This window comes from Carassius gibelio, chromosome A2 (genome assembly GCF_023724105.1).
Source record: "Carassius gibelio isolate Cgi1373 ecotype wild population from Czech Republic chromosome A2, carGib1.2-hapl.c, whole genome shotgun sequence".
Lineage (NCBI taxonomy): Eukaryota > Metazoa > Chordata > Actinopteri > Cypriniformes > Cyprinidae > Carassius > Carassius gibelio.
Window position 1 is genome coordinate 2,388,015 of NC_068372.1, and position 12,840 is coordinate 2,400,854.

The window sequence follows — 12,840 nt, forward strand, 5'->3', positions numbered from 1 at the left end:
TCGGATGAAATATGCTAATTTTTTGAGGAATTTTGGGTTTTCATGAGCTGTATGCCAAAATCATCAGTATTAAAAATAAAAGACCTGAAATATTTCAGTTGGTATGCAATGAATCTAAAATATATGAAAGTTTAATTTTTATCATTACATTGTGGAAAATAATGAACTTTATCACAATTTGCTAATTTTTTGAGAAGGACCTGTATATATATATTGCGTTGCCCAATTGTGGACGACGTAAAAGTGTTTGATAGAAAGGTTGCTGTCCCATTTTATACATGAATTGTTAATAAAAAATAAAAAAAATCTAATTATTTTATTAGTTTCATGGTATAAACATGCAATCAAGGTCTTCTGTTATATCGGCTATATTATTTAATATTCACTGTGGCATTTTCACCCGTTTAAACTTAAAATTCCATGAGATTTTAAATTCAGTTTAATACAGGTCCTTCTCAAAAAATTTACATATTGTGAAAAAGTTCATTATTTTCCATAATGTAATGATAAAAATTAAACTTTCATATATTTTAGATTCATTGCACTCCAACTGAAATATTTCAGGTCTTTTAATAGTATTTAAATTCAAGTTTAAAAATAGGTTTTAACTGCTAAATACCAACAACCATACTGCATGTGAATGAAAATGCATACTTTTCATAACATTTCATTATTCATAAAATGCATAACATTTCTGGTGTTTGGATTTGTACTTCAATATAATGAGCTCCAAGTTTAAGAATAGCCCTAGACTGGTTCTCTCTCTCTCTCTCTCTCTCTCTCTCTCTCTCTCTCACTCTATTTAACAGCATTAGCTCAATAAAATATGTCTTTCTTCAGGTAGAATTAATGTTTTCCTGCTTGCTAAATGTTGGGCTCATGATCAATAATTTGTATTCGCCTCAACCTGATTCAGTAAAGTCAAACCGCAGACAGTGAAGCTGCATCACTGAGCGTGAGTCCCGCGCGCTGAAAGGCGGGAACAGAGGATCACAAGCATCCACAATCACAAATAACAATGATTTTCGTAAAATAATTATTAATTATTAATTGATGATTTGTTATTATCATTATGGTCCTGGAAACGCGGGGTATCATCCAATAACGTGATATTTAGCCCCTGAAATGCGAATTTTTTATAAGACAACCATGCTAAAAAAAAAAAAAAAACGTATATTTTAGCCTCGGGAAGCAATTTTTTTTATCTGTGAACCTCCTGGAATCGCGATTAGTTTTGGACTAGTTTTGAGAAGCAACAGGGCAGGATTTGTTGTGAAAACCTGGCAACCCTGATCTGAATACACGTGCTGGAGATAATACTTCTAATTAAAGGAGCGTCTTTACTGATGAGATGTGCATGAAAATCGCATTCGATTTTTTGCACAGCCCTATGTTCAACTGGAGGGGGTTGGGTGTTTGGGGTTAGTTATGTGTGGCTTGTGGGGGTAGAGATAAAGGTGTGAATTGCTCTTTCATATGGACAGTGAATTTACAAAATCAAATCTTAATATATTACGCGCTCAAGCACATGCATTGAGTTTGCCACAACGTACATGCAGAAGTAGCCTAATAATTGTGAAAAATTAGACATTTTAATTATTTATTAATAAACAAATGTTTTCTTGTCTGCCGCAAGATGACATTCACAGTGCTGGCTCTCTCCGACAGAGAAATTCTACATTAAACAATATGCAAGTATGAATATTAATTCACGAAAAATATTTTTTACATGCAATTAGCTAAAATGAAACCAAACAAGATTTGTAATGAAGATAAAATAAATAAGAATAAAAGCTGCACATCTACCATCACACGTGCAGTGCAAATCTTGCACATATTTTACACACCGGCATTTAAATGCAGCTGATGCAGATTATTTTTCATTAAATAATATGAAAGCAAGTAGGGCTGGATGATAAATCAATTTTTAAATCGATTAAACTGACGCACCACTAGTAGTTCTCCCGTAGTTCAGAGTGGCTCAACCCTCCCCGCGAGTCTGACAGAGACATGCGCAGAGCAAAGGATGAGCTGAGCAGTGTGATTCTGACTGGAGCCTTCATCACGAGTATACAATTCATGCCAAAAGCTCGTAATATAACTGCATATTCAGCAAGAATTCATGTTAAACATATTTAGCTATGGCTTGATCAGGTTATAATGACTGCAATAGTCGAGCGGGATGTTAGAGGCTGTATGAGTTTGTCTGTTTCTTTTACTGATTATTTTCGGGTTATAGCAAGATTTAAACAGATAAAGCACATTCACACGCAATCGCTTTAGCAATAATGCATTCAAACAAATGTAATCTTACAGTGCTACTACATTATCTTTATCTTTGTCATTTGAATAATGATTTTAAAATCAATTTAAATCATAAATCATTTTTTTAGGCCATATGCTATCGCCCAGCACTTAAAGCAAGTAAAGAAGGCTCCCTTTAAAATCACTTATGTTGTCAGTTAATGAAGCTCTTTTTTACATCGTGTGTATTTTGTTGATTATAATGAGATAACTTGAGTTTAATCGTGAGGACGTTTTATTAATCCGTCCATTTTTTAGAGTTTCAAAGATTTAATCGTGCAGGTTTAATTTTATTTGTTTCTTGTTTTAGGCTAATTAGGCATAAATAATGGGAACGAAATTATACAGTGCTTCATGTTTAAACATGCAACAATTTCTTAATCAGTTTACAGACAAATGTTTTCCCCCAACAAGTTAAAGGACAGGTAACGAATAACAAAAATGCATGTTGTTTTAATAAAGGAAAAAATATATATTTATATTGAAAATATAAATTAAAATATAGGCATAATATATGAAAATATTGACATTTTGTATATTAATCCATGTAGCCAACCCCCCTAAAATAGGCTACCACTTTTAATGCTCCGATGCAAAGTAAACCACAATTTCTTTTGAATAATATAACAGATAATTATATAAATAATACTGCACACCTTTTAAAAGTGTCAAATCTAAAATATGGTTTAATACCATGTAGATTAGAGAAAATATAATCACAGGTTCAGGCACAGGCTTGACATTTATCCTGCTTGAATTCGTTCTAAGAAATGCACATAACTTCAAGTACCAAACTTTCATCTGTGGATATTAAATATTAAATATTTTAACTACAGTGTTTTTCTTTCATTTTCCCTGACTGAAGCCATCAAATCTAACACATCAGCGAGGCAAAACTGACGTCTATTAGCGAAAATGTGCTTTGATGCACTTGTTTGATAACTTGTGTTATATCATAATGTTATTGTTGTTTTACTTCCTCCTTTTATCTTATATTACAATTACATTCATTTCGCAATCCGTCCCTATGCGCCACCTGGCGGTAGTTTCGCAAATGATTTTAACACGCGACTGAATTCCCCATTTAGGTTGTACACCTACTGTAAATGTAAATGTCAACGTTGTGGATCGAGTTGCCCATGGTGGAGGTGGGGTTATGGTATGGGCAGGTGTATGTTATGGACAGTGAACACAGGTGCATTTTATTGATGGCATTCTGAATGCAGAGAGATACCGTGACAAGTGATGAGGCCCATTGTTGTTCTATTCATCCACAACCATCACCTGCAGCATGATAATGCATGGCCCAAGGATCTGTACACAATTCCTGTAAGCTGAAAACATCCCAGTTCTTGCATGGCAAGCATACTCACCGGAATTGTCACCCATTGAGCATGTTTGGGATGCTCTGGATCAGCATATACGACAGCATGTTCCAGTTCCTGACAATATCCAGCAAGTTCGCCATTGAGGAGGAGTGGACTAACATTCCACAAGGCCACAATCAACAACCTGATCAGCTCTATCCGAAGGAGATATGTTGCACTGCCTGAGGCAAATGGCAGTCACACCAGATACTGACTGGTTTTCGGACCCCCCAATACAGTAAAACTGCACATTTTAGAGTGGCCTTTTATTGTGGCCAGCCTTAGGCACACTTGTGCAATAATCATGCTGTCTAATCAGCATCTTGATATGCCACACTTGTGAGATAGATGGATTATCTCGGCAAAGGAGAAGTGCTCACTAACAGATTTAGACAGAGTCGTAAACAATATTTGAGAGAAATATGGCTTTTGTGTACATAAAAATTGTCTTAGATCTTTGAGTTAAGCTTGTGAAAAATGGGGACAAAAACAAAAAGGTTTATAATTTTGTTTTATATATATATATATATATATATATATATATATATATATATATATATATATATATATATATATATATATATATATATAGTACAGACCAAAAGTTTGGAAACATTACAATTTTTTATGTATTTGAAAGAAGTTTCTTCTGCTCGTCAAGCCTGCATTTATTTGATCAAAAATACAGAAAAAATGTAATATTGTGATATATTTTTACAATTTAAAATAATTGTTTTTAAATGTATTATACTTTAAATTATCATTTATTTCTTTGATGCAAAGCTGAATATTTAGGATCATTATCACATGATCCTTTAGATATAATTATAATATGTATATTCATTATCAAAGTTGGAAACAGTTCTGCTGCTTAATATTTTTTCAGAACATGTGATACTTTTTTAGGATACTTTGATGAATAAAAAGTAAAAAAAAGAAATAAAAAGAAGGTATGTTTTTAAAATATAAATATTTTGTAATAACAATATAATCTACTGGTCAGTAATTTTTTTTCTTTCTTTTTTTTAAATAAAATCAATACTTTTATTCAGCAAGGATGTGTTAAATTGATAAAAAGTAATAGTAAAGAAAATATATTATTAGATTTTTTTTTTTTTTTTTTTTTTTTAAATAAATGAAGTTCTTTTTAACCTTTTCAAAGGTTACAAATCTTTTATACCACACTTGTCATAATCAGAAATAAACATGAACATCAATTAATAGGCACTTTGACCAACACTGATGATATGTTTTCCCGGAGCATTCAATGATGTCACTAAACGGTGACGCAATTGTTCACAAGTTTCTGTATGGACCTAACTAGGGCACAGGTTCTTAAGCCCTGGGACAAAATGCTTTAAGGAAAATGTATAGCCTATATAAGTAATAGGCCTAACATAATAAATAACAATTTGCTTTCATAATTTTATATTTAAATTTTTTAAATATGCAAAATATATCTGACTAAAGATAATGTTAAGATAACATTTAAAACAGAAGTGTGGCAGCGCTTCATAAGTTCACGGAAAGAAAAGGATGAAAACACGTATTTAGTTTGTTTGCTTTATTTTACCTGGTCACAAATCTTCTGTTTTTTATTGTGAGTTTGCACAAATGAAAGTAAACACTTGCGAAAAAGGTTTTTTTATAAAAAAAAAATTTTTTTTATGTCTCAGCTATTTCGATCGCGCCGGGGCTGGCACCCACGTACTCCAGCAGTTCAAACTTACATCACAGTCTGTTCATTATTAAAATAAAATTGCTCATATGAAGAGGATGATCTTTTCCATCTATATGTGAATGTGTGTAAAGTACAAGCCTAGTTTACATTAAAAATAATAGTTTAACATTAAAATATATTGTGAATATGGAAACATTAATAATGTATAGCCTGAATTCACTGTAAGTCGCTTTGGATAAAAATTAGAGATGTTCCGATACACTTTTCTCTTCCCGATACCGATTCCAATACCTGGGCTCAGGGTATCGGCCAATACCGAGTACTGATCCGATACCTGGGTTTGTATCTGTATATACAGCTGTGTATACTACTAGCCCTGTGTAAATTGCTAGAATTATTTTATGGTGTGCTTCAGACTGATCCCTTAATAAAACATGAACAAATACATGGTGAACTACTGTAATCATTACAGTATTTTAAATTATCAGACATGAGTTTGACAGTATTATTTATTTTCTTAAGCAAAAAAGAATGCAGCCAAAAATCTTACACTGCAAACTAAAAAAGGTATTTTAGTTTTACAATGTAACTGTATAAAAGAAACTGCAACAAATAAGTATAGGAATATAAAAAAATGATATATTAATCAGAAAATCTCTTTACAACAAAACTAGTAAAAAACAAGCAACCGTCTAGGCATAATTATTATTATCAATAGAGACGTATTATTATTACTACATAGAGACAAAATCTACTGTAGGCTACAACCGTAGCTTAATATATTGTATATATACAATATATTAATATATTGGGCTGCCATGAAGATCTTTGAGTGTCTGTGTTTATGATATGAGTTTTCTCAAATGAAACGGTAAATTCTCATGAAGTGACGGTTTATGCTCTAAACATGGGTTGCTTGTGGCAACACAGCACAACTTCCTGTGTTTGCAATGCATTCTGAGCAGCGAAGACGAACCGTGCAGCAGTTAGGCAAAGCTAGCGGTCATAACTAGGTCTTGTAATTGAAAATGGTATCGGATCGGTATATGGGTTCATGGACTCGCCGATGCCAGAATTTGTTGTGGTATCGAAGATATTTCCGATACTATGACGGAATCGGAACAACTCTAATAAAAATGTCTGCTAAATGCATAAATGTAACAGCGCTTAATGGGAGCAGCGCCATAGTGGGTAGGGTTGTCACGATACCATAAATACGTTACAAAACTATACCAGCTGAAGTATCACGATACAATGCGAACTGAGAGATATATCCTGTACATATATGTTAGACCGGATTCACACCAAACGCGTAAACAAGACATAAGCTGGACCTTTTTTTCCGGTGCACAGGTTAACAGGTTAGAGTATTCACACCACATGCAGAAGTGGCAGTTCCGCATTTCCCAACCATGATATGACATTAGGCACTGCAAAAAAAATTGGTTAAATAAATGCACGAAAACACATCATCATTGCCAGTTTTTATCCGAATTTCAAAGACTCATTTAAATTATTAAAACTATAGTTTATATGTATATCTAAATGTTAAGATTACTTTTAGGACATGACAAAATAGACACTTTTTATTGTTTATTTGAAGGCACAAGTGTTAAAACATTTGTGCGACTGTCCCACATTACTTACGGTAGATCCATAATGACGAAACTACCGTTTAAAAAAAAATACAGTGGCACCACCTGTATTTTGGAGCCTACGTGTCTCGATACTACCATATTATCGCATAAATGAGTAACAGGAAGAATAAGTAGCTGGAGTCTGATTACTTTTATGTGACTGATCAAGCTTTTTTATGTAGTTTGGGGTAACAAAGTGTTTTATAGGTTTGACTGAAATAATAATGAAAAAAGGCACACTTTGAATAATAAAAAAAAAAGATATTGATAATATCTAAACATATTTCCTAATCCAAATGTAATAAAATTTATTTGTGTGGGGGCACCAATTTGGATTTCGCCTGTAGTTCGTCAAGATGGCTAGAATTTTGATTATTTCTAAATGGCCCTGGATTGCTTCTATTGTCCTCATTTGTAAATTGCTTTGAACAAAAGTGCCTGCTAAAATGAAATTTAAATGAAAGCTTCTATTCAATCTATTATTTTTTAATCTGTCTAATCTAGCTAATAATTCTATTTTTGGTCAGAGGAGAACTGGCCCCCCAACTGAGCCTGGTTTCTCCCAAGGTTTTTTTCTCCACTCTGTCACCGATGGAGTTTCGGTGCCTTGCCTTGCCTTGAACAGAGATGACATCAGTGAATTCAATGATGAACGTCTTTTAACTGTTATTTTGCATTATTGACACACTGTTTTCCTAATGAATGTTGTTCAGTTGCTTTGACGCAATGTATTTTGTTTAAAGCCCTATATAAATAAAGGTGACTTGACTTGACATTTAATATGGTCAAGACCTGCCTGGAACTACTTTAACCATGTATTTCCCTGTAAATAACTGCACATCTTAGAATGTTTGTCAACCAATCAGATTCAAACATTTAACAGCCCCGTAGTATAATTAGGAATTGTATTAGTTGCGTATTTTGTCACAAAAAGCCCGCTCATACACTTCTGCTTTTCTAACTACTAATTTGAATTTACAATTTTTAAAATTACTTAAAACTTTCTGGTCAGGCTTTCTCAAGCAGACATCAACATTTTTGTGACTATTTTATATGTTTCTAGTTTTATCTGCTATTGGTAATCTGTCTTCAATTAATTTGCCTTTATTTTGATTTTTACAGTACTGATTTAGGTTTTGACCTCTACGGATACGTGTTTATTACACTTAACAACATTCTGACTGCTGCTAATGGGGTTTATATGAAACAAAAACTGGACTCCAAGGTAATTTAACTCCTAAGCCTTGTTTATGCTTGACACATCCACAATTGCAAGAGTTTGTGCACCAGAGGTCCTGTTTTTCACTCTGATCAGAGGTCTTTTTTTTTCATACACCTGCAAATGTGCCAGTTTTCATTAACATGCACAATTTTGCACACAAGCCACAAAATCTAAAAGCTTCATTCGTTGTTCCTTTTTAGAAAAAGTTTGGTCCACTGCCTTTTTGTTTAAAACATTTAGACACAAGAATTTAATTAGTAAAAAGAAAAAATGGTTTCTGTACATTTTGTCACCTTTAGTTTTTTACTTATTTGCTACGTCTTGCCAGCTTCACTTGGTTTAAGCTCATGTATGAGCTGAGCTGAAAGCAGATTTTAACAGAGACCTGCTAACCAGATCTGCTTGTTTTAACCTATATTTAGTTTAAAGATTTTTTTTTTCTCATTCCATTTCAGGAGCTGGGAAAATATGGGCTGCTCTATTACAATGCTTTATTTATGATTGTCCCCGCTATGATTTTAGCGTACTTAACTGGAGACATTAAGAAAGTAAGAATTTTAATAAATATATTATGACACTAAATGTTATGAAAAAATAAGGATAGAAAATTATGTCTGAATTTTGATTGACTTTACAAAATGTGATAAAATAATAAATGTACATTTGATAAAATAATAAATTATCTTGTGAATTTTCAGGCTTTGGATTATAATGATTGGGCTGACATTTTATTTGTGATTCAGTTTGTGTTATCATGTGTCATGGGGTGAGCCTGATATTTTTTTTCTGTACTTAAAAAGTTTCTTAAGAATACTTAAAGCTGAACTGATTACATTTTTGAGATGTTAAAATTCATATTATTTTTTTCTCTTATAATCATGATTATGTCATTTTTTTGTTTTTTTGGCAGGTTTATACTCATGTACTCAATTATGTTATGCACCCATTATAACTCTGCTTTGACGACTACAATTGTCGGTTGTATCAAGGTTAGTAATTAACATTAAATAAAATAAAATTAAATCTAAACTTTACTATGTTTTGTTTAACCAACCCAACAGAATATCTTAGTGACATACATTGGGATGGTGTTTGGTGGAGATTACATCTTTACTTGGGTGAATTTTATTGGCCTCAACATCAGGTAAATAGGTCCGTTTTAAAATGACTGTGAAGATAGGCAACATTGATTTCAGAATGATCAAGGTGCAGACAAATGTGGATTTTCTTAGAAAACACAAGAATTTAGAAGAAAAAACATTAAAGTACTGAAATGTCACTTTTTTGTGTTTCCTGAGAATAGCAATGAACATTTCTTTGATATTTCCTTCAGTTGTTCTATAAATGTAGCTTTTCTTACTTTTTTCCCCTATAGCATTGCTGGCAGTCTTGTGTACTCTTACATTACTTTCACTAAGGAACAAAAAAGTAAGCTCAATACAAAAATTTGGATTTTGTAAATCAACTGCATCTCAAAACCTCCATGTCATGGATTCATTTCCTATAATTTCCTTTCTTTTGTTTAATAAGATTAAGTTCATTTTAGATGATATGAAATCTTGTGTCTTTTAACAGAAGAATGTTGATGAAACAAGTTCAAAAGTAAGAAGATAATACCTATGGGAGACAAGAAGACAGTCAGCAGGGTGTTCACACAGTCTCATTTCACAACACCTTGAGTGCATCAGAAACCAGCGATTTTCTCAGCACCCTTGGTTTTGTTGAGATATGATATGACAAGATGTTGGATAGATAAGGAATTATTTCCTGTTATGAAATCAATATGATCCTTTTGTCTTTGTAAATTGAAAAGTCCTCAACCGTAGTAGTTCAAGTCAGACTGTTCAATTTCCTTTTTTTTTTTTTTTTTTTGAGGTATCAATTTTTTTTAATTAGTATTATCATTGTGGTAATTAACATTATGATACAATTTATAATACAATGTGATGCTGTTGAACATGAAAGAATAATAATAATAATAATAAAATACAATAAGTAAAAAATATAAACTTTTGTATAAATTGATTTTTACTCCTATTTTTCACTATTTCATCAGTTTTAATGATTCTGTGTTAAGGATCCTCAAATGCAAACTGTTTTACTTCAGGAGAGCAATCATACATTTGTGTGGTTTAATTGGCTTCATTGTTCATATAATCATTTAATAATTTTATTACATTTAATCATATGATAATGATTGTAACTATTTATATTATCATTTAATTAATTAATTGATTGATTAATTTTATTGTTTTTTATATACAGTATTGTTCAAAATAATAGCAGTACAATGTGACTAACCAGAATAATCAAGGTTTTTCGTATATTTTTTTATTGCTACGTGGCAAACAAGTTACCAGTAGGTTCAGTAGATTCTCAGAAAACAAATGAGACCCAGCATTCATGATATGCACGCTCTTAAGGCTGTGCAATTGGGCAATTAGTTGAATTAGTTGAAAGGGGTGTGTTAAAAAAAATAGCAGTGTGGCATTCAATCACTGAGGTCATCAATTTTGTGAAGAAACAGGTGTGAATCAGGTGGCCCCTATTTAAGGATGAAGCCAACACTTGTTGAACATGCATTTGAAAGCTGAGGAAAATAGGTCGTTCAAGACATTGTTCAGAAGAACAGCGTACTTTGATTAAAAAGTTGATTAGAGAGGGGAAAACCTATAAAGAGGTGCAAAAAATGATAGGCTGTTCAGCTAAAATGATCTCCAATGCCTTAAAATGGAGAGCAAAACCAGAGAGACGTGGAAGAAAACGGAAGACAACCATCAAAATGGATAGAAGAATAACCAGAATGGCAAAGGCTCAGCCAATGATCACCTCCAGGATGATCAAAGACAGTCTGGAGTTACCTGTAAGTACTGTGACAGTTAGAAGATGTCTGTGTGAAGCTAATCTATTTTCAAGAATCCCCCGCAAAGTCCCTCTGTTAAAAAAAAGGCATGTGCAGAAGAGGTTACAATTTGCCAAAGAACACATCAACTGGCCTAAAGAGAAATGGAGGAACATTTTGTGGACTGATGAGAGTAAAATTGTTCTTTTTGGGTCCAAGGGCCACAGGCAGTTTGTGAGACTCTGAAACTCTGAATTCAAGCCACAGTACACAGTGAAGACAGTGAAGCATGGAGGTGCAAGCATCATGATATGGGCATGTTTCTCCTACTATGGTGTTTGGCCTATTTATCGCATGCCAGGGATCATGGATCAGTTTGCATATGTTAAAATACTTGAAGAGGTCATGTTGCCCTATGCTGAAGAGGACATGCCCTTGAAATGGTTGTTTCAACAAGACAATGACCCAAAACACACTAGTAAACGGGCAAAGTCTTGGTTCCAAACCAACAAAATTAATGTTATGGAGTGGCCAGCCCAATCTCCAGACCTTAATCCAATTGAGAACTTGTGGGGTGATATCAAAAATGCTGTTTCTGAAGCAAAACCAAGAAATGTGAATGAATTGTGGAATGTTGTTAAAGAATCATGGAGTGGAATAACAGCTGAGAGGTGCCACAAGTTGGTTGACTCCATGCCACACAGATGTCAAGCAGTTTTAAAAAACTGTGGTCATACAACTAAATATTAGTTTAGTGATTCACAGGATTGCTAAATCCCAGAAAAAAAAAAATGTTTGTACAAAATAGTTTTGAGTTTGTACAGTCAAAGGTAGACACTGCTATTTTTTTGAACACACCCCTTTCAACTAATTGCCCAATTGCACAGCCTTAAGAGCGTGCATATCATGAATGCTGGGTCTTGTTTGTTTTCTGACAATCTACTGAACCTACTGGTAACTTGTTTGCCACGTAGCAATAAAAAATATACTAAAAACCTTGATTATTCTGGTTAGTCACATTGTACTGCTATTATTTTGAACAATACTGTATATATATATATATATTTTTTTTTCATTGCTGTCTAGTCCTGTGTCTTTGTGTTTCAATGGATGTTTGTCTCCATGAATAAGAGATAAGAGTGAATGCTTATTGAAATTCAAGGTTTATGGGAAGTTGTGAAGCATTTTGGTATAGCACTGGTTGTTGGTTTTGTATTGGTCAGACGAAGTCTGAGCATTGAAGCACACAAGCATAATAATTTTAAGATTATTCAATAAACTCTGCTTCATTTTATCATCATCACTTTGTCAACTTCTTGGCTGATAGAATATTGTTAACACAGTTTTGGTTACTGTTACCACTGGTTTTTACGGTGCCAGTGAGAGGACATGATCATTTCACGTAGTTTTGTCTTGGCCATGACATAATAACTTGTGATAATATGTCGTGGCCAAAATATATTAACTTGCGGGAACAACATTATGTCATGGCCACAAGATCATTTTGTCGATGTAACGACATCCTTATGTTGTGGCCTAAAGATGTTATGTTGAGGGAACGGCATATTTTTCTTGCCACAGGTTTTGTTTTAAAGGAACCAATGAAACTTTAAATGTGATTTTTTTTATTGCATTTGATGGGTTCTTCGTTTCATAATAACTCACTGTATTTCGCAAATTTCTGCTTTTTGCACAAGTTACATTGGAACATCATTGTATGTTTATGTGACTTCCATGGGTCAGAACAATCTTTTGATGTTTTTAAGGGAACGCAAAATTGAAGAGGA

The 12,840-nt window shown here is 33.1% G+C and overlaps 1 protein-coding gene across 1 annotated transcript in view; it reads left to right on the forward strand.

Annotated features, from left to right (window-relative positions):
- slc35d1b (solute carrier family 35 member D1b) overlaps positions 1 to 12,353 on the forward strand; it is a 52,774-nt gene extending 40,421 nt beyond the window's left edge. The window contains exons 7-13 of the mRNA XM_052608906.1: positions 8,112 to 8,214; positions 8,667 to 8,759; positions 8,910 to 8,977; positions 9,122 to 9,200; positions 9,273 to 9,355; positions 9,587 to 9,639; positions 9,787 to 12,353. Coding sequence (XP_052464866.1) covers positions 8,112 to 8,214; positions 8,667 to 8,759; positions 8,910 to 8,977; positions 9,122 to 9,200; positions 9,273 to 9,355; positions 9,587 to 9,639; positions 9,787 to 9,797 — 490 coding nt within the window. The 3' untranslated portion in view covers positions 9,798 to 12,353. The remainder of the gene's footprint in view (positions 1 to 8,111; positions 8,215 to 8,666; positions 8,760 to 8,909; positions 8,978 to 9,121; positions 9,201 to 9,272; positions 9,356 to 9,586; positions 9,640 to 9,786) is intronic.
- The last annotated feature ends 487 nt before the right edge of the window (positions 12,354 to 12,840 follow it).